Here is a 26,845-nt window from a genome sequence, read left to right on the forward strand (position 1 = left end):
ACTATCGATGGCTAAGAGGACCCATCAACTATCTTCGAAGAGAACAAAGATCAGAGTATGTAGCAAATACAATTCGCCGCATATTAGATTTTCTCAATATATAATCACCGCTCCTCGTGGAACTCGTTCCTAGAAAGGGGGGTAATGTCACGGACATACATATAATTACCTATATGAATAGATAAAAGTATGTAAAAGTAGATAAAAGTAGGTTAATTATGTAATATCTTCTAGAAAAGCTTCTTAGAAGCTTCATAGACGCTGCTTTGACTTTATAGGAGTCTATAGTTGACTTTTAGGTTAAAAACTTGGTCAACAAGTTAGCCATGTACCACACATGTTGGAAGCTTAAAGAACAAGCTAACTACGTGGTCCATCCATAGAAAACTTGCCTTGCAAACAAAGGCATGTGGCCTAGAAAGTCAACATATATTGGAGGTCTTATAGAACATCGCCACGTGGCGTCTAGTTAGATAGTATATATAGAGGCAAGAGTGAAGCCCTCTTCACTCTTGTCAACTCCTTTCTTGCTTCTAGTCTAGTTTCAAGGGTCTCTAGTTTTCTTGTATTTTGGCAATAGCCATTCCAGTTTCTTTCTTAATATACATATTTCTATTTTGTCCTATTTCTTTTTGAGAAAAGTCTCACTTACTCTTTAGCTTTCATCGAGTTCTTGTCCTTGACAGTTCCAATGATTGTTCAATTAACCTTCAAGAAGGAGCACAATCGCCATTTGGATCAATCTATAGTTTATCATAAAATGAATTGGCTAAACTCAAGGTATATATTGAAGAAAATCTGGCTAAAAATTTCATATGCCATTCCAAATGACTAGTAGGAGCTTCAATCTTATTTGTGAAGAAGAAAGATGGGTCTTTGTAGATGTGTATTGATTATCGAGGACTCAATAAAACCACCATCAAGAATAGATACTCTCTACTTTTGATATCCAAACTTCTCGATCAATTGAATCAAGCTAAGTTCTATGGACAACATACAATTTAATACGTATTAAAGAAAGAGATGAATGGAAGATTATATTTTGAATTAGGTATAGGCATTTTGAATACAATGTCATGTCTTTTGGACTTACAAATATACTGACACCTTTTCAACATCTAATGAATGATATTTTTTGAGAGTTTTTAGATGATTTTTTTGTCTATTATTTGGACAACATCTTGATCTATTCTAAGAATACATATGAACATGAATTTCATGTTTGTTGTGTGTTACAAAAATTAAGAGATGCACGACTGCATACTAAGATAGAAAAGTGTGTATTTTACACTACTCAAGTCGACTTTTTAGGATTTATCATTTCAAATGCTCGACTTATCCTAGATCCTAAAAAAGTTCAAACAATTATGGATTGAAAGATTTCAAAAATGGTAAGAGATGTCAAATACTTTTTGGGCTTTGCCAACTATTATCGAATCTTTATCTAAGACTTCTCTCGAGTTGTAACTCCACTTACATGTTTGACTTGTGAAGACAAACTTTAAAGGAGTAAAGAAACTAAAGCATCTTTTGAAACTTTGAAGTCAACATTTATTTTTGCACCAATCTTGTATTGCGTCAACTTTTCTAAGGCATTTTTTATGGAAATAGATGCATTAAAATTTACTTTGGGTGTTGTATTATCACAAATGAGAGCAGATGATAAACTTCACCTAATAGCTTTTCATTCCAGAAAATTTTCAGCAGCCGAGATTAACTATAAAATCCACAACAAAGAGCTTCTTGTAATCATGGATTCATTTTAAGAATGGCATCATCATTTAGAAGGTACTTTTGATTCAATCATTGTATATATAGATCACAAGAATCTCGAGTATTTCATGTCAACACGTATTTTAAATTGTCACTAAGCCTATTGGAACATGTTATTATTAAGATTTAATTTCAAGATCACATATCGATCTGAAAAACAAGAAGGTTTATTAGATGCTCTTTCTAGACGTTCTTATCTTGTACTAAAAGAAAGAGATGCATCTTTTGATCAGCAAAGAATATTTCTTTTGAAGACAGAGCATTTTCATCTTTAAGTAATGAAATTAATGTTGATTATTGATTTGATCCTTAAGAAACACATCCAATCAAGTATATCTACTGATCCTCTTATTTATAATATGAAGAATCCTTCTTCTAAGTCCTAAGATACTTCTAAGTTTGAATTCAAAAATAACCTACTCTATTTTGAAGATCGACTATGTGTTCCAAAAAGAGAAGCACAATTACATGTTCTTCAAGTACGTCACAACTTTCCAGCAGTAGGACATTTTGGATACAACAAGACTTTGAAGCTTATATTCAGAGATTTTTAGTGGCCACAAATGTGGAAGGAAGTGAAAGACTTTTTTTAGTCATGTGACATTTGTTCAAGATCAAAAACTCCTCATCTTCGACCTTACAAACTTCTTCAACCATTACCTATTCCAGAATAACTATAGTCTTCAAATTCTATGGATTTAATCATAGATCTTCCAATCTCAAGTGCTTATGATTCTATATTTGTGATAGTAAATCGTTTTACCAAAATGGCACATTTTGTACCATGTACAAAATCTATCACAGGTGAAGAAACAACTAAACTCTTTTTTGACAACATCTATTGCTATGATGGATTACCCAAAGATATTATATTGGATAGAGGAACTTAGTTTGTGTCAAGATTTTGGCAGACTCTTTTTAAGATATTAAAAGTAGATATAAAACTATCTTCAATATTTCATCTTCAAACTGATAGACAAACGAAGCATGTTAATCAAGTTTTGGAGCAATATTTAAGATGTATCATCAACTACCAACAAGATGATTGGACAACTCTTTTGCCATTGGCAAAGTTTGCTTATAATAATATGGTATATTCTTCTATAAAACAAACACCTTTCTTTGTCAATTATGGTTGTCATCCACGACTTGATATTTTTGACTTTTCAAAAGTTGATAATCTTGCAGCAAAAGATTTGGCAAATCATTTATCAGAGCCATATATAATAATAAAGGCGCAGTTAAAAGAAGCTCAAGAACAACAAAAGTGCAATGCAGATGTCTATCAAAAGGAACAACCACCATTCCACGTGGGTGACAAGGTATAGTTACTTCATCGCAATATCAAGTCCACTCGTCTTTGTGACAAGTTGAACGATCGTAAACTTGGACCATTTCCTATTTCTACACAAATCAATCTAGATGCATATCGTTTATATCTATTGGAGTCAATAAAAATCCATCCACTTTTCCATGTGTCTCTTCTTGAACCATATAAGACAATAGACATACCAAAAAGAAGACAAGCTCCACTTCCTTATATAAAAGTGGATAATAATAAAGAGTTCAAAATAGAAGAAGTCCTAGATTTAAGGCGATACCAAAATGAATTGGAATATCTTATCTATTAGCACGGATATGATATTAGTGAATGCACATGAAAATCAATAAAGAATCTTATAAATGCAGCAAAGGAGGTGGAGACTTATCATTGACGACATCCATCAAAATCAAGCTGAAAACCTTCCCTATAAAAGAAACAAGATCTAGGCAAGAGAAAATTTTACTTTCAATCCTTGTTTGTAACTTCTTTGTGGTTGTGACGCTGAAAAGATGGAGAACCAACAACCAACACATTCGACTGAAGAGCCTTGATTTGCTGACCTACCGGATGAGACATTGTGATTGTCACAACCTTCAAGTCAACACAATTGAGATGAAGATCCTCAAGAACAACATGTTTTTCCTCAAATAGATGGCAAGATACAACGCATTTGATATCACGACCTTAGAAAAGACTCTCAATGTTTGGTAATTTTATTAGAGTTAGGACCAACTCCTGATGGTGTTCCGAATATTTTATTTGAAGGAAGTTATGAAGGCCTCAACAACGATCAAATAATAGGGTGGTCTTCCCGCCCTGGTATGGAATACTATTGATGGTTGAAAGGCCTTATCAACCATTTTCGAAGAGAACAAAGATCTGAATATGTGACAAATATAATTTATCGCATCATACATTTCTTCAACATATGATGACCGCTCTTCGTAGAACTCGTCCCTAGAAGAGGAGGTAATGTCATGGACATACGCATGTGAGCTAGTAATTACCTGTATAAATAGATAGAAGTAAATAGAAGTAGGTAAAAGTAAGTTAATTCTATAATATCTTCTATGAAAACTTCCTAGAAGCTTTATAGATGTTGCTTTGACTTTATAGGTGTCTTTAATTGACTTTTTGAGTTAAAAACGTGGGCAACAAGTTGGCCATGTACCATACATGTTGTTAGCTTGAAGACCAAGCTATCTATGTGGTCCATACATAGAAAAACTTACCTTTTAAATCAGGGCATGTGTCCTACAAAGTCAACACACATTGAAGGTCCTATAGAACATTGCTACGTAGCCCTTAGTTAGATAGTATATATAGAGATAAGAGTGAAGCCCTCTTCACTCTGAGAATTCCTTTCTTGCTTCTAGTTTAGTTTCAAGAGTCTCAAGTTTTCTTGTCTTTTGACAATAAGCCTTTCCAGTTTCTTTTAATAAACATACTTTTTTATTTTTATTTTATCACTCTTTCTTTGATACAGATTTTATTGATTTATGTATCATCTTTTTCCAACTTATTGACCAAGTTGAAAATCTACCAATCACTTGTAAAGACATTATTGTATTATAAGTTTTCTTGTCTTAATATGCATTGAGTTCCTAGCTATAGAAAATAATTTGTATTTTACAACAAATAAAGAACCTAAAAATTCTAATAAAATCTTAAATAAATCTTAATTGAACCTTAATAATTTCAATCAAATCTTAATAAAATCTTAAAGAATCTTTAAAAAATCTTTAAATAATTATTAAATAATTTATAAATAATATAATTTTTTTTTAAAATTATATTAATAAAAATTTGAAAAAATCATAAAGAATTTATAAAGAAATCATAATAAAATCTTAAACAAATCATAAGAATAAATCCTAAAATTTATAAAAAAATATTAAAGAATTCTTAAATAAATTCCAATAATTCTAATGAGATTTTAAAAAAACCTGATTCTTAATAAATTAAAATCCTAAAAAATTCTATTAAAATTCAAAGATATCATAATCAAACTATAAGTAAATCTGAAGCAAATCCTAATCAATCTTAATAAAATTTTATAGAAATTTTAAAACCTCAATAACTATAAATAAAATTTTTAATTTTACTTCTTCAAAGTTTAGTATCAAGCATAAAAAATTTAATAAGAATCCAACTTATCAATTGAGAAAAAAAAGTTTCTTATTTGCTTGGATATTAGCTCTCTTATTTTTCTTTTCTTGATATTAATCTACTAATAATTATACCTCCTTATTGCATTGTGCAATAACTCTCATATTTTATAATTTTTTTTCAAATAAAGTTAACTATTAGCTTACAAACCTTTTTTCAATAAAACTAGCAGATTGCAAAAGATCAAAGAAACCCTCACTAACCTTTAAAATCCAAATTCTAAGATACTAATCTAATTTAATTTCAATAACCTTCAATCCAAGCATTTGATTGATCTTAAACTCAAAAAATATTTTTAAGACAAGCAAATTTATAAATCTACAAATTTGTATCCTTCAATTTGTTGCAATGCTTACAAATTTTTCATGTATGTAAATTCTTTTTTATTTCTCAAAAATCCAAATCTCTTAAAACACCTTTGATTTTAAAAAGCCCTTAACAATTCAATATTAGTCCAAATCACCCAAAATTAACTCTAAAATATATATTCTAGAGTTTTTTCTCAAACTTACTTTCTAATTAATAAAAAAACCCCATAATTGTAGTAGGTGTCCAATTTTGTGTCTTAAAGTCTAGTTTCTATTTTGATTCATAATTAGTCCTCTTTGGGTATTAATTAATAGCATTTTAAGGTAGTTTTTGCTAAAATCTACTCTTAACTTCCTTCTAAAGATTCTAAAATTTTATTTATTTTTTAATCTACTTTATTTTGTCTTATTTATGGCCTTACAAAGTAAATAGAAGTTTTTTACAAATATAAAATATTAACACATTGTATATAAACCTCCCTACATTTTATCCATGTTTGTCTAAAGTATATATATATATATATATATATATATATATTAACTTATAGTTGTACTACAACACAAAATTATATAAAATCTATAAATCTTCTATTTTTTTTAATAATAATATATATAAACAATTTAACTTGCTTTTACTTGCTTCTATCTAATTCTACTTATTCAAATAAATATACTAGGGAATACAACTATTTGTTATATTAGCTACTATTAGCATAGATTATACCTTGTTTAGACAAATTGAATATAGCTATTGAAGCATAGATATAGATTTGCTTAAGTTAATGAATTTCTTTGCTCAATTATTTTTTAATTATATAATTATGGTGTAAATATGACTCTCTTATTTATCTATAAATGATTTTTTTAAACTATAATATAGATTAGAAAGATGTTTTGTCTTGTCTATTGATTTCTCATTCTAAATTATATTGTGATGTCACATAACTATAAAAGAAGTCATTTATATTAGATATAATCAACTTAATGCATATATTTTATAATCTTTATCAATAATACAAATAAATATTCCAAGTATAGAAAAAATCTTAATTATTAAGTTGTAAACATGATCTATAATTTTTTTCTGTCTATTTACCATATGAATACTATAAGAGCTTATTTTATGGATTTAATTTTTATTAATATATATATATATATATATATATATATCTATGGTAATCAAATAATTATATTTATTAGCATCAATATGCATATGTGAGATAATTAATAATACAATATTATTGAGTGTATTAGTAGTTATGTGCATTAATGCAAAGAATATGTTTTGCTTTATTTTTTACCATAGGATATATTAAAAGATATATCAATAGTTTTAGTTTATATAATTGAAAAAGTTTGATTGTTAAAAAAAAATAAATATAAAAAATTGAAGACAAAAATGCTTTCTTGTTCATGAAGATAATCAAATGTATATATGTTTATAAAGAATTTTATATATCACATTCATACAAAATACTTCAATAATTAGAATCACTTTGTGACGTAATGTATAGAAATAAGAATTTTAGAATTAAATTATTATGCCATAAAATAAATAATTATAAGTATTTTGATTAAATATCTAATTAGATCTATATTTATTGTTTGTACAAAATATACATATATATATGTATATATATATATATATATAGGAGAAAGAAGAGTCTTAAAACTTATAGATGAAGTATCATATGGCAAACAAAAATTATTTCATAATAGCTACTAGAAGAATTGAAATTTCGACAATTATAATAAAAAAGTTTGTAATTCATGGTGTGACAACTAGAACTTAGTAAAAATCTAACACACACACACAAAAAAAAAAAAAAAAAAAAAAAAAAAAATACTTGTTTAAATTTTTTACAAATATCTTTATTTTGTATTTCATAAAGTATTTTTATTTTGTATTTTATTTTGCATTTCCTTCAAAACATTTCAGGATTAGACACCTTCAATCTTTGCCTGTCTTTTCATTAAACATTCTCTACTTCTACATAAAACCATACTATTGTTATTAAAACAACCTACAAGTTTAGCTATTGGATTACGAGTCTGAGCAATGAGCATTGGAGCTTGATGAGTTCATTGGGTGTGCCAAAGTCAGGCATATCCCATGAAGATATCTGTGAGCCCCTGATTTAAATAGCAAGTCGTGAACAAGCATCAGTGCAACATCCTGCTCAAAATCATGCCAAAATCATGTTTCAGCTTGAGAAGATCCTCTCATGGAAAATGTATCCTCGGATGGTGGTAAGAATTCTAGTGAAACTGAAGAGGCAGTGAAATTCAAGCCGATGATGAAGGGCTTAATGAATCACGATGACGCGCACAAGACAAGGAAAAGATTCGAAGCCAAACGCTGAAGAGAAGATAAACTGGGTACTTCGAATAGGTTTTCAGAACCAGCAGTAATCACCGAAATGCCTTGTTATTTCAGCTTGGAGATACTTACAAGAGAAAGTGTGCACTCTATTCATGTCCAACTAAACGCTTTCATGACCTAAGAAACGAAAATGCGATCAGAGCATTAGCCCTGGGTTCTTAAATGTTTTTTACACTTCGAGTATTTTACTTAATGTGTTTTTTTGCAAGCTGAACTAAAATTGCTGCATAATGTTCAAAACTGCTGAGATCTCGTTTGGATTTATTCCGTTGTCGATCTCTTCACAAAGTCATTGAACAAAGTCTCTTATTCTGACTACGTCAAGGGACTAATCTGAGTCGGTCATGTTGTCTGCGGCGAAAAACACCCCTTTTGCCCTGAAATTATCCATGGCTTGGTTGAACATCCTCGGCATGTTGCGGCAATCTGGCAACGTCTTGGGCAAATTCCGGCAGTCTGGCATCTTCGCCATCGCAATGGCCACAGACTTCGGAAGCTTCACGTCAGGCATCTTTGGCCGCAGGTTCGGCATTTTCTGGCGAAGAGAAACGAAGGCACCCTTTCCCTCTTTCTTCTTTGCAGGTGGTGCTTCAGGCTTAGCGTCCTCCTTGGGTGGGTCGGGTGGCGGTGGGGTGGGAGTGGCCGACACCAAAGTCGCTGCCTTTCCAGACTTGCTCACGCGACGCACCACATCCTCTGGGTCCACGTTTCCAACCACTGTTGCTTTTTTCTCTTTGAAGTTTACTGCGTAGGAAGTGACACCTGCAATTATTCATAACAAGGTCGTGATTGAGTTTCTGAAGTGCACCCCACACCAGGAAACAGGCTGTTCAGTCACTTAATTGTGAGGTTTTGGTGATTAATAGAATCTGATGGGAAACTGAACGTTGATGTGCCTCTCTTTACTGTGGAGATACCCCAACAGGTTGGATTACATGTGTTGATGATTTGAGCTCGGGAGGATAGAATTCAGTACCTGGAATCTTCTTGAGAGTCTTCTTCACACTTATTGCACACCCTTCACAGACCATCGCCACATTCATCACCACGGTCTGCACAAGTTTACCTTGTTGTTCAGTGGTAGTGCATGATGTATGCGCTAGAAGCATTAGACCACAAGGAGCGCTAGCGTTTGTCCTCCAGTAAAATTATTATTTACTTGGACTGATAAACAATGTTTTATGGAGCAACTTAATTTGACTTGAAAACCCCTCATTGATGCTCACGCGGTGCTCGTGACTACTAGGGTCCCTCACTTCGATCATGAATCTGCAGTGCATGTACTTGTGTCTTAGTAGTACAGTGAGTTCTATTCACGAATCTGGCGTGAAATGAGCACTCCGGAATCGCTGCAATTACAGGCTTCATAACAATGCTCACGAATTGGACACGCTCTCCAAGTTTTAACTTCAGATTATGAAACTGCTGACGGATTTCTGATGAATTTAAGAGCTGCCTTAGAATCACGTACCCAATTGACTCTAATTCAACGACTGAATTCACGAGGCGAAAAGGTAAACTAGGACTCAGTATCTGAAATGAACAGAAAGAAAAAAGGAGGAGACTAGGTTGACGACCATGGCTAGGTGTTCACCTGAGACATTTCGGATGATGCCGTAAAGCAGACGAGCTCCAACGTCCCACAGAATCAACTGCGAAGCTCCAGAAGAATCCAGATTAAGCCGCTGATTGCTTGCGTACTGAACGAGTGTCTGAAAGATTCCCACTCTTCTCAGGAAGGAAGCTCATACCAACTAAGTTCGTGACAGACGCTCCAGAAAATCAGCCATTCCCACGAGGTTGATCATTTGTTCACATTTCACCGAGGATCCTAAATCCAGCTAACCTTAGGCAACGAACTCTGAGACAGTGAGATATTCTGCTCGAAGAAAAAATCGACACTACTTCAGAACCAGCAAGAATGCAATGCAAGAATATGGTCGAGGTCTGAAATGCTTGGCGCGCATGATGAAATTGTCGAATAAACACAAATATCACGCTCGAAGATAAGAATGTATGGCAACTTCTCAGATGTGACCATGCCGGCACCAACTTTGAGGTTGAAATTTGCGTGGGGGAAAGCAGGCCGGCGTCGTGAGGAGTGGAGACTAGAGTGGACTTTGGGAAGAAGACAGCGGGTGAAATAACTCATCGCATGTTGCGCTCTGGTGGAAGCATCTCCCACATCTGCCGTCCGACTGGCACCTTTCACCAGTTTCCAAGCTCGTTTTGTGGTAATTTTTTCAGGGCTTTGCCAGTCTTTTCCACTACAAAAATTCGAGATTCTATATGAGTGTAGAGGTAAGTGTCCTCTGATGAATTATTAAAAATCGTTGGCAGTGACGAGATTGAATTGGGTCAGTTTCGGTGACGAGCCTTCATGTGCATTTCATTACTGGGGCACAGATTGTTCCGCCCGACACACTTTGGTGTGGCCACCAAAACTACGGCTTTTATGATGGTGAGCCAAAAAGCTGAGCCAGTCAAGATGAAGAGATGGTCAGAATGAAAGAGAGGTGGATTGAGCCAAGCATACCAAACCTTTTCAGTGGACGAGTAAAAGAAGATCAAAAACCCCTGTGACAATTACCGAGAGCACACCTAGCAAACACTACATCCTGGACCTGGGTTGTTATATGTCAAGAACCCTAACTTTTTTGTCTTTTTTTGTTTTGTGGTTTTGTGTTTTGTGTTTTTTTTTTTCCCACTTAAAAAAATATAATTTAGAAAAATATTTCTATGGTTTAAGGCAACCCATTTAACAATAATAATAAAAATTAAATGAAATTGAAACAAATTTGATACAATTTAATATCACTATTTATCCAATAAGATAAATTAAATAAAACATGTACATTTAAATTTCTTTTGTGTCTTTTGTAAAAATTGACTATTGTTAGAAAAGTAAAATCCAATTTTAAATAATTCCAAAAAAAAACTTAAATCACTCTTGTTTGTCATGTTCTATGAGTCTTTACTAATATGTGGAGATTTAGGGTTATGAAAACACCATAACATTGTTAATTTTTGCTAATTCGTATAAATGTGAAAAAAGACATTCAAAATACTAGTGTGTATTTTGAATCTTGGTGTGTGTAACAAAGATTGTTACACACAACAAATCGAGTGATACAAACTAGTCACAAAGTACATAATTTAAATCAAATATAAATGCACAACCAAGATACTCTCAAGGACACATTATAAATCTACACACAAATAAGTCATGCTACTTCTCACACTATAAAGGGAGAATTTAAGAATACAAGTGTGAAGAATAGAGAAAACTCTAAAGCTTTATTACAATGGTTAAACCACCATAGCCAAGCAAATCCTTACAACAAATTCCTTCTCTCTCTCAAAAACACTTATTAGATTTGACTTAGCAAGAATGTAAAGTCAAGGGTTTTTTTCTACTTAAGTATTCAAACATTAGCTAATACTAATAAAGTCAACTAATGGAAAAATCTTAATAGATGAAAAACTACTAAGTCAAATTAAACTACATACATTGAATAAGATATGGCATCCTATGCCACATCATGTGACATTAGTATTTTTGATAGCTTTAAAGACTATATCAATTTTCTAATTTGAACCTTTTGAATAAATCATAGATATATATATATTGTCAATCCTGCCAATGCATTTTAATTGATGAATTGGTTAAAAATATAGTTTTTAGTCATTTTATTATATAGATAATAAGGCTAAAGAGTCTTTTGGCTATTTAAGTATTTATTAGAATTTAAAAGTATTTATAAGTTACAAAAGTCTTATTAACAAAAATATTATAAAAAAAAGAATCTTAGTAAGTCTTAAAGATAATTATCTTATTTGGTTTAGTGTTTTTATTTATTATTAAGTATTAAAGATTAGTTATTAAGACCAATTTCTTTATTGGCCTCCTATCTACATAAATTACTTATAAAAATCCTATCAATGATTAATTAGTAGTTAAAAGAAGCATGAAAAAAAATTCATGTCTTTCTAATTAATTATATAAAAAATAGGATTTTTCGTGGATTTAAATTGATTTTATTACTATAAAAAATCACCAAGGTAGAAAAATATAGCCTTATAAAAAAAAATAAGAGGACCAACAGTTAGTCTAATTCTTGTAGGAAGGAAGGTGCATAAGTTCCATATGGATTGTAGCACCTTGGATGTAGGTAGGAAGATAAGACTAAGGCCTTGAGGCCTCTCTTAACAACCCATATATACCATGTGTGAGCCTTGGTAAAGCTCAAACCCTTGATTTATAAGCAAGTTATCTTTGAAGTAAATTATTTTCACTTAACTTTTTCAATTATTCACTTCTTATCTTCAAATTTTCATGATTTACTCATAGTAATTCGGATTTATATGTTTTTTATGTCATTAAAAAGATAATAAAATTACCTATTAAAAATATATTTTTTAATATTTTATTTAATTTTTTACTGGATGAAACTCAATGAACAAATTGTGGACTACTTTTATTTTATGCAATTGTTTGATTGCACTTATTTCACTTATTTGGTATTGTTCTTTCTTTTGTTCTTGTTTATTGCATCTTCCACTTTACACCACCAATTACAAGCAACTCTTAATTGCGGCCATCTTGTAATTTGGATTGAAAGAAAAAATTACCCTCACATATGTATTGATTGATTTTAAGTTGTTTTACATTCTTAGATAATGAAAGTCTTTTTCTAAATATATGTTAAAATATTTGTTTCAGATTGAAGCTTAGTATTTTTACTAAAATAAAAAATTAAATACAAGTAATTATTGGATATCTTTGTTTTACTTAATTTAAAAGAAAAAAATATAGAAAAAGAAATCTATTGATGTTTGCATGAACTTCTTTTCTTTTCTTTTATTTATTTATAAGAATTAAAGACCAAATTCAAAAACCTTCTTATTAAAGATTTATATTTCAAAAAATTAATTAAAAAAAAGATACTTAATTTTAAATCAAAAGTAAGAAAGATGACCAAAAGGAATATATTATAAAATAAGATTAAAAAAGAATAGCTATTGCTAAGAATAAAAAATTAAAAAGTATTCAATAGAAACTAGAATACAGAAAATTATTGATAAGATTAAAGGTGGTATTAATCTTATTTCAATATGTATGAATTATTATGAAGAATATTTAAAATATTTATATATATTTTTGATTTTTAATGACATTATAATGAAGTACAAAAAATTATTGTCATATGCATTAATAAATTTAACTTAAAAAATAAAAGACTTTATTTTAAAGATTTTTTATAAAAAGCCTTATAAATTGATATCACACTATTAAAAGTGTATTATAAAAAAATAAATATTCAAAATCAGTCAATGAATTATTATTATTATTAATTTTATAGATTCTTAGTTATTTTTTTAATAAATATAGTATTAATTAATATAATTTTTTTTTAATATTGTATTATTTTTAAATATAAAATAAAATTAATAAGACTATATAAAATTATTTATAGATATTAATTTCTTTAAAATATTTAATAAAAAATTAAAGATAGTCATTCTTGATAAAGTTTTAAAAGATTTTAAAAATTTAATGGTAATTCTATTAAAATCAAGAGCCTTGTATTTTGCTAAAGCTTTAGTTTTGTTTTGTAACTATTGTAAGGAAAATGTAATAATTTATTTTTCTAATCATGTTATTAAACCTCTATCTTTTATCTATATAAAGCTAATATATAAAAAAATTATATCCTTCTAACCTCATAATATGCTACTCTTCTTATGCTCCTAATTTTTAAGGATTATTGCCCAATTGTTGTTTTATAATTATCATAAGATGAAATGTGTTGGTTTCTATTGATCCAAAGAATTAAATCTTTGTTAAGGTAGTCCTAGATTCATATAAGAGTAGATTAGATCTTGATATTGAATTTGTTGTTATAGTTTATTCTAATGAGGTAGTGACATTTTTGTTGTACAATAATAGAACAGATGCTATAATAATATAATTTTATAAAGATAGAATATAAGTAAGTTTTTTTTATACTTAAATTATTAGTATGATACAATTATTATGTATTCCAAAGTTATTTTTAAGTTTTATATTTTGAAAATAGATTTTATGTATTTTCTAATTTCTATGGTTTACAGTTTTAGATATAATTTTTATATCTTTATCTTTTATAATTTCTCTTTTATAATTTTTAGTGTTATATTTTATTATTTTGGTTATATAAGATATTTCTATTTGTAGCATTATAATGTTTGCATTATTAGTGGTAATAAGTTTCTTTACAATATCTGCAACAATAGTGTGACTAAAAAAGTAGTAGTAAGTACTCAACTCTTATTTTTAATTTTTCTTATGTAAGTGGATGTAAGTCATTCGTATATTTGTACCAAGTTAATATTATTTTGTATCTTAAGATGCAACATGGTCTCTAACAATTTCTTGGTTGTTGTTTTGAAATAATAATAAGTTGATAAGAACTTTGTAATTGGTTTTTATTTTTACTTAGTTCTATTTTTGCACTATCCATAATTATATTTTTTGATAATATATTTTATCTAATAAAAAAGTAATTTATTTATCTTAGTTAATTTTTTTGTTATTATAGTAGATGTTGTGTATTTAAAACTTATTATATTTTTATAATAAAATACAACATAATTGCTGGTAAATACTTGTGATTAAAATAAGTACAGTCTCTTTTATTATTTTCAATATGAGTAGTATTGCACTAATGGTTTTTTTTTTTTTTTTTTTTTTTTAAATTAATAATTTAATTTTAATTTTTTAAAAAAAAATATTTTAAATTAAATATTTTTTCTTTTAGATTAAGATTTTGCTAAGACTTATTATAACAGTCATTATTAGGATATAATAGACTATACCATTAGAAAAAATTATAGATTTTTGTTTATTTTATTTATTTTTTCTTCTTTTGATAAGATTATAAATAAATATTATTTAATAAATTCTTGTATGTCTTTTTTCAAATTCAAGTACAATTAAAGAATAAATCTTTATAAACACTAAATAAGAGATTGATTCTCAAATGTTGATATGAAGAAATTTTATTATTGAACAATCTTTTTATTTTTATTTTTTTGAGTATTTAGGCCTATAAATTATTCATAACTATTTCTATTATAAAATTATAGAGTATTATTTTTGATTCTATGCCTTTTGTCTTTGATGCAACTTTTTTCTATACTTTGTATTTGGTAACAACTTACTATCTTTTTCTACTACTTGAATTTCTTGATTTATTATTGATTTATATTAATATTATTGATTTATATTAATATTATTGATTTATATTAATATTATTGATTTATATTAATATTATTGATTTATATTAATATTATTGATTTATATTAATATTATTGATTTATATTAATATCTTTGATTTAAAGTTTTGCTAAGATGGTTGCATAACAAAAAAATAAATATTTTTAAATAACATTTTATGTTTAATTTACAATATTACATGCATTGATTTTTTTTTAATTTTTTATATATATTACCTTCTATTACAAAGTATAGATGCTATTATTATTTACAAGTATGTATAAATTCTAGTATCTATATTTATAAATTTAAATCAGCTATAGAACTAAAAAATCCATATTTCAAGATTTTTTCTTTTATTTTACATGACTTAAAAGCTATATGCATTAGCAATTTGAAGATATTTAAGAGCGTTATTTTTCTTTTTGTAATTAATATTTATAATTTGAAATAGTTAAAATCTAGATTTTTAAAGCTTTCCAAGCATAGAGTGATTTTACATCTTATAACTTATTTTTGAATAATATTTATACCAAATAGATATACAAATTTAATAAACTAATATTTTTTTATATATTTATTTTTAGATGATAGAATAATTTTATTTTATGAAACTATTTTAACTTCTTTTAAAATTTAAAATGATGCAAAAATAAGGAATAAAGTTACAAGTAGTATTTTTATTATTTTTTAAAAATATTTCTTGTTGTTTGGCTATAACATTTCTTATTATCTTAAATTCACCAAAGAGCTTTTGAAATGTAATTTAAGTTTAGATTCTATCTTGGATTTGTAAAAAATTTAAATCATAAATATTAAAACTAAAGATCTAATGTAACAAGGTAGAGATTCTAACAATGGTTTTAAAGAGATTGAATAGGTGTAACTTCTTAGCTAAGTTTGAAATACTTATTTTTATAAAGTGGTAATATTTTTCTATAATAATTTTTATTTCTAAATATTAGTTTATTTTGCAAATTAGATAACCATTACATAAAAACTAAGTTTGATTGTTTATCTTCTATAAATTCAATTATAACTATTAGATATTCTAAATACTTTATCTTACATTTGACAATATTAACATCAACTTTTAAGAAATATTTAAGATTATAAATTAAAACTTTTAAATTTCTTAAAAAATCAATTGATATTTCTTTTTCAAATTTTTTATTAAAAAAATAAATATTGTGGTCATCTTCTTGAGTTACTTATTTTATAGCATGATCTCTTTCATACTTATGAAAAATAATTATGCAAGTTTCTTGTAGCATTGCTTCTTCTATATATTTATCTTGTCTTTTAATTAACATGTTATTTTATGTGATTATGACAAATGATACCATCTCGTTTTGTGATTGTCTCTCATAATAAAGTTAGAATTTATATTTTATTTTTTTAATATTTTTTATATAAATATAATATATTTGTATTCATATACTTAATAAAATCTATTCTTCTCTATTCCAATCTTACTCTCTATTATCATTGACACATAAGTAAAGTATAATTAGTGCTATTGTGATTGAGAATCTTAAAACTCTACCAACCATTGACACTTCTTGAGTACCACTAACATCAAAATACCTTAAACCATATCATGTCCGTGAATCAACCCATAGACCTTATTAGAAGCTAACTTTGCACAAACCCAAAAATAGCCATTTTTCTTGTAGAAAGATTCTAAGTCCATTCCAAGCCCACCAATGATTGGCAAACTTTACAAAGATGAAGTTGGTGGTTTAGTATAATGGAGGTAGTGGTTTAATGTGTTTTTATGGACAGATTTGGCTAAGTCTATGTATTGGTTCAAGGGCTCAAAGTGTACATCTCTTTAAAATTTTATATCAATCAAACCACTATAACTTTTGTAATTTTTTTTTTGGAACACATCAAAACCTTACCTCTCCACCATTTATTTATTACTTATTTATTTATTTTTCCAAAAATAATCCCCCCAAGATAGCTGAAAAACCATAAATTGCTGGTTTAAGGTATTCCAACGTTAACTGGTTGTTGTTACTTCAGTTGTCATAATCCTTCTAGTGTGAAGACCTCTACAACTGTGATTTTTGTGTCAAACTCCATCTTTAGGTCAACCTATATCAATTCTCGTATTCCGAGAGGTATCTATCCGGTATTGAAGTGCCGTGATACGTTTTGCAGTCTAGCCAAGATGCTCTCCCAAACAGTATGACCTAAATCCTTTGAAATGAAGAGATCTGATCCGATCTGACCAAGTCAAACCCTCGGTTGCCGCAAAAGACCTTTCTTTTAGGATTTATGAGAGAAGGGTGCTTGCTGAGTCGACTTCAATGCATAGAACAAGTAAAAACATAGTTATTGAAAAAACTGCAAGCTGACAAAAGCAAACAGGATTGGCAACATGCATTGGCGTGATGGACGTCTGCCTCCGAAGCGGTTGAAGATTGTTTGTGACGAAAGTTCCGCATACCTTTTCCAACCCCTGCATCAATCCGAAGCATGGTTGCATTATTCTGACATGTACTGATTCGGGCTGCTGAAAGCTGACAACATCAACATTTCCTCACTCTCTCTTATTCATGATTCTAAACAAACATTCTTTGTCGACCCTGATGTCTGCCTTGTTCTATGGTGGATGGTGCTTTCGGAAATGAACAAACTAAGTAGTGGTGAGGGTGACAAAAGGGGAGGCGCTTACATGGGGTGTTGGGAAAATCAAACTCCAGACCTTATGCACCTCAAAGAAAATAACATACCACTGGACCAGATACCCTCAGCACCTCTGTTCAGTGTAGGCAGAACTGATGCCTATGATATCAAGGATTACAAATTCCGGCCATAATTGTACCAAATTCACCTCATAGAAAACACGGGATCTGATAGCATGTTTAAAGGTGTGTATATATATATATATATATACACGTATATATCTCTATTTTGAAGATGTGAGTCTTTGAGTTGCTAAATTTTCACTCCTAACCAATGAATTTAAGCTGGAAGCAGAGTGCGAACCTTTTGCTCTCGTTGACAGTGGCGTTTTACATCTAAATTTAGACCACTTCGTCAGTCCGATTCTATAGTCAACTAAAAAAGCATTTTTGCGCCTCCTGCGATCAAGGTGTCTGAGCAGTTTCCACTATTCTATCTGCAATTACCACTTTCCTACACATTGCATCATATTTGCTCTCAGCAGACACTAAAATTGTACATAGGCGATATCTGGACTTTACCAGATTGAGGCAATGAGACTATGATTTCTCAGAGACCTAAAAGCATGCAAGACAAGGCTAAGTTAAACAAGCATTTGAGTTGTGTTTTGGTGTGAGAGCATTATCAGACAGGTAAGACATTATCAGACAGGTAAGAATTACACATGAAGTAGTTAATGAAACTACTTTGTCCAAAAAACCAGTAGCGATTAACATGCGCATAACAACGAGATAGCACTCACTCCATCGATAGAATACAACAAACAGTCAATACCATGAAGATATTCAAATCATTCAGGTTATGTGCAACTGAACCACAGTACATCTCCTGAATGAAAGTCTGTATGCAAATAAATCTTGCAAGAATATGGATATTTTGCAAATTACATGGACAAATTGTCATTTCCAAGATGTGTGCATTTTTAGTATTAAAATAGAGTTCTAACTTCAATACATTAGTTTTTATATTTGTCAAAATGTATAATGTATCTTGCTTAATATAATTCTATTTAAGATGAATGTATAACCAAACTAGTTTGTTTAGTTCATTTGTCAAATGAAGGATGAAACCCTAGTTGTTGTAACTCTAATGAATAAGAAAGACAAAAATCCTAACAAATGTTTATGTTAATACCTTCTCTCAAATTGGATTTGGCATAAGTATATAGTTTTTTCTCCTTCTCACATTTCTCATGTCATTTTATGTCATCATTGTATTCTTGTGAGTAATTTGATTTTGAAGTATTGCATGTAGAGTGTTGGGCATGCTAAAGGTCAAGGCCACATCTTTGGAATGTTAAGGTACTAAAAAACATCCTTGAAGTAGAACTATTTGTTAAGAATAATAATAATGTTGTAATGTAACACATCTATTGAATAAAAGAGAGAAGAAAGTATTATATTATAAAAGAGATTATTCTAAAATATTATAGAAAACTATCTTAAAAATATAGATAAAAATCAAAGAGGTAGTAAAATTAATAAGTGCTCACATTATTATTTTATAGAAAAATAGCAATCAATAAAAATTAGCAATCAATAAAAAAACACATAAATAAGTAAAAATTTAATATTATCTAAAATACTCATAGCAATCAATAAAAATTATTTAGATGAATATTAGATTGATAATTATAGAGAATTAATTATGAACGAGGGTCAAAACTAGACCTGAGTCAAAATCATACGTCTATAGCAAAGGAGACATTTTTTTGTTGATTAATGTGTAGAATTTAATAAAAGATCTAATAGAATTTTGATGAGTGTTGGTTTTGAGTGATTTAAGTTCATATTGACTTTGTGAGAATTTTACAAAGTTGAGATTGTTTCTAATAATAATATTTTTTATTGAATAAAAATGATACTTTACTTTGGTAAGATTTGTAAGTTTTATAGCAAATTCAAAGGTGAATTTTTTAGATTTATAAGAATTATTGTGCTAAATATAGATTTTAAGTGTAAGCTCAATTAATTAGTGAAATCATAAGTAATTAAGGTTCAAGTAAGTTAGGATCTTAGAAACTGAATTTTAAAGGTTAATAAGGATTTTTTTAGATTTTTAGCAATTTTCAAGCTAGATTATAAAAATATTTTTTATATGCTAATAGTTGGCTAAGTTTTTTGCATTTATAAATTTTTTAAAAAGATAGTGATAATTTAAGTGGAAGATATTAAAGTTGGAAGATTTGGTTTAAAGATGAAGTAGAAAGACAACCAACTCACAGGCCAATTATGAGCTATTTCTTCTGATTTGTATATTAGATTTTCTTAAAACTTTGTATATTTAATTTTTACTAATAAATTACTTTTTTAAAAAAATTGAATAAATTCCAATAGTTAATGTAGAACTTATTGAGGTTTGAAAATTTTGTGGTATTTCTTTGGAATTTGACTAAGATTAATTTTTAGAATTTTTTAGGATTTTTTGTAGATTTTTCAAGAATTTCTTGTAATTTCTTTAAAACTTAGTTAAGATTTGTTTTAGAACCATTTAAGTTTTGTAGAAGATTACCAATGTATTTTTGAATATCTTATACTTGATTTTTTTTGGATTTATTTATTAAACTTTAAGGTAAGCTGAAATCCTTCTATATCCAAATACTATGTCTATTTCTAAGCTGAATTTTACATAATACAACAATAAGAAGCTATTGAGGATAAAGGTCATTATAAAGATTGAATTGTCATTAGTGGCTTGTCTACTTTATTTTTAATGTCCCATATTATGTTCTTAATCATGTCTTTAGCATTTATTATTATGCCTTTGTTGTCTTTGTTAGCTTTTCTTAAGTTATTTGTAGCTCTTTGAATTATGTCTTCTGTAATGGTCTTAATTTGATGTGCCTTGTCAACTATTTTGTCTTTTATTTTTTTTGCCTTATCAATTGCTAAGTCTATAATATTAGATGATTTGCCTTACACAATACATAATATATCTTTTACTTTTTCATTTGTTGCCTTCATATTAGGCTTTTTTTTTTTGACTTATGTTCATATTAACATTTGTATTCATTTTTGTAGTAAAATTTGGATTTATTCTCATAATAAAATGATAATTAATGATAGAAAAAATTTAAATCAATAGCCAATGTTGATTTCACTGCTCGAAGATGAAATTATTCTGGCTTCAATAAAATTGTGATTTATTGATTAAAAGTTAGATCTTCTTTAAGTGTAAGATAAGAATGTCTTGAAAGAGCATTGAATAAACCTTATTGTTTTTTTGGCCAATAAGTGATATTAAACTCAAATCTTGACAAAAACATGCTCCGACGAGCTTGATGAAGATTTAAAACACAAGTTGATATGAAATACTCGAGGTTCTTGTGATCCGTGTACATAATGATCGGACTAGAAGCGCCTTCTAGATAATGGCGCCATTCTTAGAAAGAATCTGCAATTGCAAGAAGTTCTTTATTATGGATCTCATAATTAATCTCATTTGTTGAAAATTTCCTAAAATAAAAAGCTACTAGGTGAAATTTATCATCTATTTCTATTTGTGATAATACAACACCTAAAACAAAGTCCAATGCATCTCTTTCCATAAAGAATGCCTTAGAGAAGACAATGCGATATAAGATTGGTGCAGAAATAAAGGTTGTCTTTAAAGCTTCAAATATTACTTCTGCTTCTTGTTTCTATTGAAGTATGTCTTTACAAGTCAAACGTGTAAGTAGAGTTGCAATTTGAAAGAAGACTTTGATGAAGATCCAAGAGTAATTGAAAAATCCCAAAAAACATTAGACATTTCAAACCGTTTTTGGAATCTTCCAATCTATAATCATTTGAACTTTCTTAGAATCTATCATAAGTCCATCGTTTGAAATGATGTAACCTAAGAAGTGAATTTGAGTACTATGGAATACATACTTTTCTATCTTGGCATAGAATCTACTATTTCTTAATTTTTGTAAGACTCGAAGAACATGAAGTTTATGTTCTTTCATATTCTTAGAATAAATAAAGATGTTGTTTAGATAACAAAAAACAAAATCGTCCAAAAACTCTTGAAAAACATCATCTATAAAATATTGAAAAGTTGTTGATGCATTTTTAAGTCCAAAAGGCATGACATTATATTCAAAATGTCTATACCTAGTTCAAAATGTAGTCTTCTATTCATTTCTTTCTTTGATGCATATTAGATTGTATGCTCCTCATAGATCTATTTTTGTATAGATCTTAGCTTGATTCAATTGATCAACAAGTCCAGATATTAAAAGTAGTAGATATCTGTTCTTAATAGTGATCTTGTTGAGTCCTTGATAATCAACAAACATCTGTAATGATCCATTATTTCTCTTTACAAATAGAATTGAGACTCTTACTAGAGATTTGAAATGGCGTATGAAGTTCTTAGCTAGATTTTCTTCAACATATTCCTTGAATTCAGCCAACTCATTTTGTGATAAATTGTAGATTAGTCCAAATAGCGGTTGTACCCCGTCTTGAAGGTCAATTGAACAGTCATAGGAACAATGTTCTAGAAGAATATCTGTATTTTTTTTTTCAAATACATCTTGAAAATCATGATATTGGCTTGAAATACCACTTAAAGTCTGTACATTATTAAAAATAGTTGTGGCATAAATGACACAAGGTGATCCTTCTTTTCCAGTATGTAAGAAAGCTCTTACACCTACAAACATAGGTTTAATTATTCTAGACTTATGACTTTTTACTTGATTAACTATATTCTTAGTTATACTTTTAAAAAAGACAAGAGTGCTAAAAATCCAATCTATTCAAAGGTTGTATTTTTTTAACCATGATAAACCTAAAATGATTAGATTAAAAGAAGATCTAATGATATTAAATACCACAAAGCTATTATGACCATTAGTTATTACTTCCATGAAAAAGGTTTTGTAAATAACATCTCCAGAAGACAACGAGTGACCATCTATGACTTCTACAAGAATATGTTTAGTTTTTCTTACTAAAAATATGTTAAGTCTTTTAGCTAATTCTTCACCTAAGAAACACAATGAGGCTCGTAAATCTAACAAGGCAAAGGCTTTGTAATATATAGGTCCTAAAATAGTATTTAATGTGAAACAACGAGAGGATGCTGAAGAGAAGATAGGACCTTCATTAGGTATTATATAAGGTTTCAATCACATAGTCCCTATTGTAGCTGGACAAACTTGTTTTCTAATATATTGCCTTCTTTGACATTTGTACTCTTCATTTTATAATTGCGTCACTTCTTTGGACAATGTTGAGCAGTGTGCTTAGATTCTCCATAATATAAACACAATTCTTTGTGACAGCAATGAATCTTTTTTTACTCAATAAGAAATTTGAAACATACCACATCAATTTGCATATCCTCTACTTTTCAATGTATGTATTGAAGAGATGTTGGTGTTGCCATTGAATTATACTAACGTTGAGGCCTGCTTGTCTTACTCTCAGATCAAAATTTAAAAAGTCAATTTTCACACTTGACAGCAAAGTCAATTGCTTGACTGAATGTTTGAAGATCAGATAAGTTGAGTATCAATTTCTTTACTTCATATTATAATCCATAGAGAAATTGGCTAATTAATATAGCATCATCTCACTTGATATCAATTGCAAGTTGTCAAAATTGTGAAGCATATAATGTTATGAATTGATTACTTTGTTATAAAATACGGACCTTGTTGGTTGCAAAAAAAGTTGCATCATGTTTTCTATATATGGAACTCTGCTAAAAAAAACTCTAAATTATCCAATATTGGATCTCATCATTCAAAAAAAAAAAAAAAAAAAAAAAAAAACATGATAATGCTGAATTTGAAAGAAGTGTATCAATGAATCTAACTTGTGATCTTGGAGTTGGATAGCTTTGGAGTTGAAATTCAATCAGAAGTTGTATTTGATTAATAAATCATTGAAATTTGGATCTTGTGCCATCAAACTTTTTAGACAAGGTAACTCTTGGTTGTCTAGTACTGGAAGGATGTTCCACTATAGGAGAAGGGATATGATTGGATGCAGATGTTGAAGCAACTCCAATCAAATCTATGTCTTCACTTCATGCCATTCTTGTTGCTTCTTATGGTAGTAAATTGAGTTGATACATCACAAGTATTAACTCCCTCAATTGTTCTTGTATTTATACCATTGCACTCTTCATTTCAAGAAGCTCTGCCATAATAATAATTAGAAAATAAATATCTAATATTATTCAAGATAAGTAGAAGATGGGACTTAAGAACAAAAAAGATACTAAGAACAATATTAGTTTAGAAGTGGATAATCCATAACTTCTAATACGCTTATGTCTTATCAAGAAAAAAAGGGTAATCCACTCTTAATGAAGAGAAGACAAAACTCTAATATTACAAGTAGACTCTTGTCAATCTATCAAGGACATGAACTGGAAGAAGATGCATAAACTTGAAAAATCTGTATAAAAAGAAAAGTGAAAAAATAGAAATAAAATAATATATATATATATATATATATTAAAAAGAAACTAAAATGACTATTGCCAAATAACAAGGAAATTAGAGATTCTTAAATCTAAACTAGAAGCAAGAAAAGACTTGACAAAAAAGAAAAAAGCTTCATTCTTGCCTCTATATATACTATCTAACTAGGAGCTACATGGTAATGTTCTACAGGACTTCTAATATGTGTTGACTTTGCAAGATATATGCCTTAGGTTACAAGGCAAGTTTTCTACATGTGGGCCACATAGTTAGCTTGTTCTTTAAGCTATCAACATGTATGGCATATGGCCAACTTGTTGACTATATTTCTAATCTAAAAAGTCAATTAAAAACACCTATAAAGTCAAAGCAACATCTATGAAGCTTTTAGAAATCTTCCATAGAAGATATTATAGAATTCACTTACTTTTATCTACTATTATCTAAATCATATAAGTAATTATTGATTTACATGTGTATGTCTCTGACAATCTTATAAAACATCGCCATGTAGGTTGTAGTTAAGAATATATATGGAGGCAAGAGCGAAATCTTCTTCACTCTTGTCAATGCTTTTTTAATCTTTAGTCTTATTTGAAGATTTTTTAGTCTTCTTGTATTTGATAATATAAGTAGATATTTGGTAATATAATTAGTTTTAGAATACATGTAGATCTATTGAAAAGTCACTCACAAGTTCATAATTCTTTTTAATATAAATAAATAACTATTTTAAATATGTATAGATATATTTTTTAAAATTTAAGTTAAAAAATATGAATAGGTTTAAAGTATTTAATATTTTAATGAAAAACCAATAATATTAAAAAATAGAGATTCTTTATAGTGACAAAGAAAAGAAAATTATTCTTGTCAAAGTTTATTACCTTTGTAAGCAAAAAAGGCATTTGACAACAACTAATAATTCTACAATTGTCATCAAATTTGGATAAAATAAGCTCTATAGACATAGTACAAAAAAATTAAAAAATACATCTTAAAAAAATATTTATTAGAAGAATAACTGATAATAATTTGTATTCATTCATAAAGAAAAGATGAATCTTAATTCTTATATTAAATGTTAATGATCTAACGTTCATAAGCAGCAATTAAGCATATATCAAATAGATCACGTAATAATTAGAAATCAAATAAAAAATATTAGATATGGAAGAGAGAGATAAAATATTATACTTATAATAGCAGAGAATGTTAAAGCTTTTCATCAATGACATCCATTAAAAAAAAGATGAATAGTCAAGCAAATCTTTGCTATAAAAAAAGAATCTTCAATAAAGTTTTTATTCTATCTTTTATCCTTTATTGTAATTTCTTTGTATTAGTGGGACTAATAAGATGGAGAACCAACATTTAGTAGATTCAACTCAAGAGCTATTATTTGCTGATTTTATCAAATGAGACATTGCAATTGATGCAACCTTTAAGATAACATAATAAAGATGAAGATCTTAAAGAATGATATATTATTCTCTAAATATATGGTAAGATATAATGCGTTTGGTATCACAACCTTTAAAAAGACTTTCAATACTTGGTAATTTTATTAAAGGTAGGAATAATTCTTCATGGTATTACAAATGTTTCTTTTGAAGGAAGATACAAAGGCCTAAAAAATGATCAAATATTAGGGAGGTCTTTCCATCTTGGAATAAAATACTATCAATGGCTAAGAGGACCTATTAACTACCTTCAAAAGAAATAAAGATGAGAACATATTGTAAATATAGTTTGTTGCATTTTAGACTTTATAAACATGTGATCACTATTTTTTATAGAATTTGTGTCTAGAAGGGGCAATAATGTCACAAGTATACATATTTACTCTAATAATTATCTAAATACTATGAATAGATAAAAACATATAAATTTAATAATATCTTATAAAAAAACATCTTAAAAGCTTTTTAGTTAAAACTTTGACTTTATATGTGTTTGTAGTTAATTAAGAGGTTAAAAACTTAGCCAATAAATTAGCTACATATTGCATATATTGATAGTTTGTGGTACAAGCTAACCATGTGGTGCACTTATTGGAAACTTGCCTTGCAAGTTAAGACATGGGTCTTATAAATTAGACATATGTCAAAGGTCCTATAAAATGTTTTCAAGTAACTTCTAATTATATAGTATAGATAGAGGCAAGAGTAAAGCCTTCTTTACTCTTGGCAATGCCTTTTTAGTCCTTAGTCTTATTTTAAGACTTTTTAGTCTTCTTCTATGTGACAATAGCCATTCTAATTTTAATACTATATTAGTTTTGAATAAATATCTATTCTTTCGAAGTGATAGAAGAATGAATTGAATTTTATTTGTTTAAAATTTATATTTTTAAGATCTTCATAGATTTTATTAAAATATATAATAAAATCATCAATTTTTTATATTTATTAAAATATATAAAATATATTATTTAATATTATATTATTCAAAATAAATATATAATTATACTAGTATGTTTAATTTATCTATTAAATGAAGAATAAAACTT

The 26,845-nt window shown here is 28.3% G+C and overlaps 1 protein-coding gene and 1 long non-coding RNA gene across 3 annotated transcripts; both read right to left on the minus strand.

Moving 5' to 3' along the window:
• Nucleotides 1-7,983: 7,983 nt before the first annotated feature.
• On the minus strand, nucleotides 7,984-10,128 carry LOC112287313 (uncharacterized). 2 transcript variants are annotated; one of them, XM_024530209.3, is made up of 3 exons: nucleotides 9,552-10,128; nucleotides 8,934-9,009; nucleotides 7,984-8,719 (listed from the first exon to the last, which is right to left on the minus strand). In XM_024530209.3, the coding sequence occupies exons 1-3, from the start codon at nucleotides 9,558-9,560 to the stop codon at nucleotides 8,286-8,288; spliced, it is 519 nt and encodes a 172-aa protein (XP_024385977.1). In that variant the 5' UTR covers nucleotides 9,561-10,128; the 3' UTR covers nucleotides 7,984-8,285. The 2 variants fall into 2 exon arrangements, with proteins under 2 accessions (XP_024385977.1, XP_090109928.1); XM_090253802.1 differs by having other exon boundaries at nucleotides 8,934-9,226; nucleotides 9,552-9,979.
• Nucleotides 10,129-17,178: 7,050 nt separating this feature from the next.
• Nucleotides 17,179-18,513, minus strand: LOC141045877 (uncharacterized). Its single transcript, XR_012218412.1, has 2 exons — nucleotides 17,899-18,513; nucleotides 17,179-17,682 (listed from the first exon to the last, which is right to left on the minus strand). It is a non-coding gene; the product is annotated as an uncharacterized LOC141045877 (long non-coding RNA).
• Between the last annotated feature and the right edge of the window lie 8,332 nt (nucleotides 18,514-26,845).

This window comes from Physcomitrium patens, chromosome 10, assembly GCF_059467195.1.
Source record: "Physcomitrium patens ecotype Gransden chromosome 10, ASM5946719v1, whole genome shotgun sequence".
Lineage (NCBI taxonomy): Eukaryota > Viridiplantae > Streptophyta > Bryopsida > Funariales > Funariaceae > Physcomitrium > Physcomitrium patens.

Bases quoted from the DNA above. Each gene is read 5' to 3' on its own strand.
- LOC112287313 (XM_090253802.1), bottom strand. From the start codon at position 9,066: ATGCTTCTAGCGCATACATCATGCACTACCACTGAACAACAAGGTAAA. The intron at 8,720-8,933 runs GTACTGAATTCT...GAATAATTGCAG, and splicing joins GACTCTCAAGAAGATTCCAG to GTGTCACTTCCTACGCAGTA.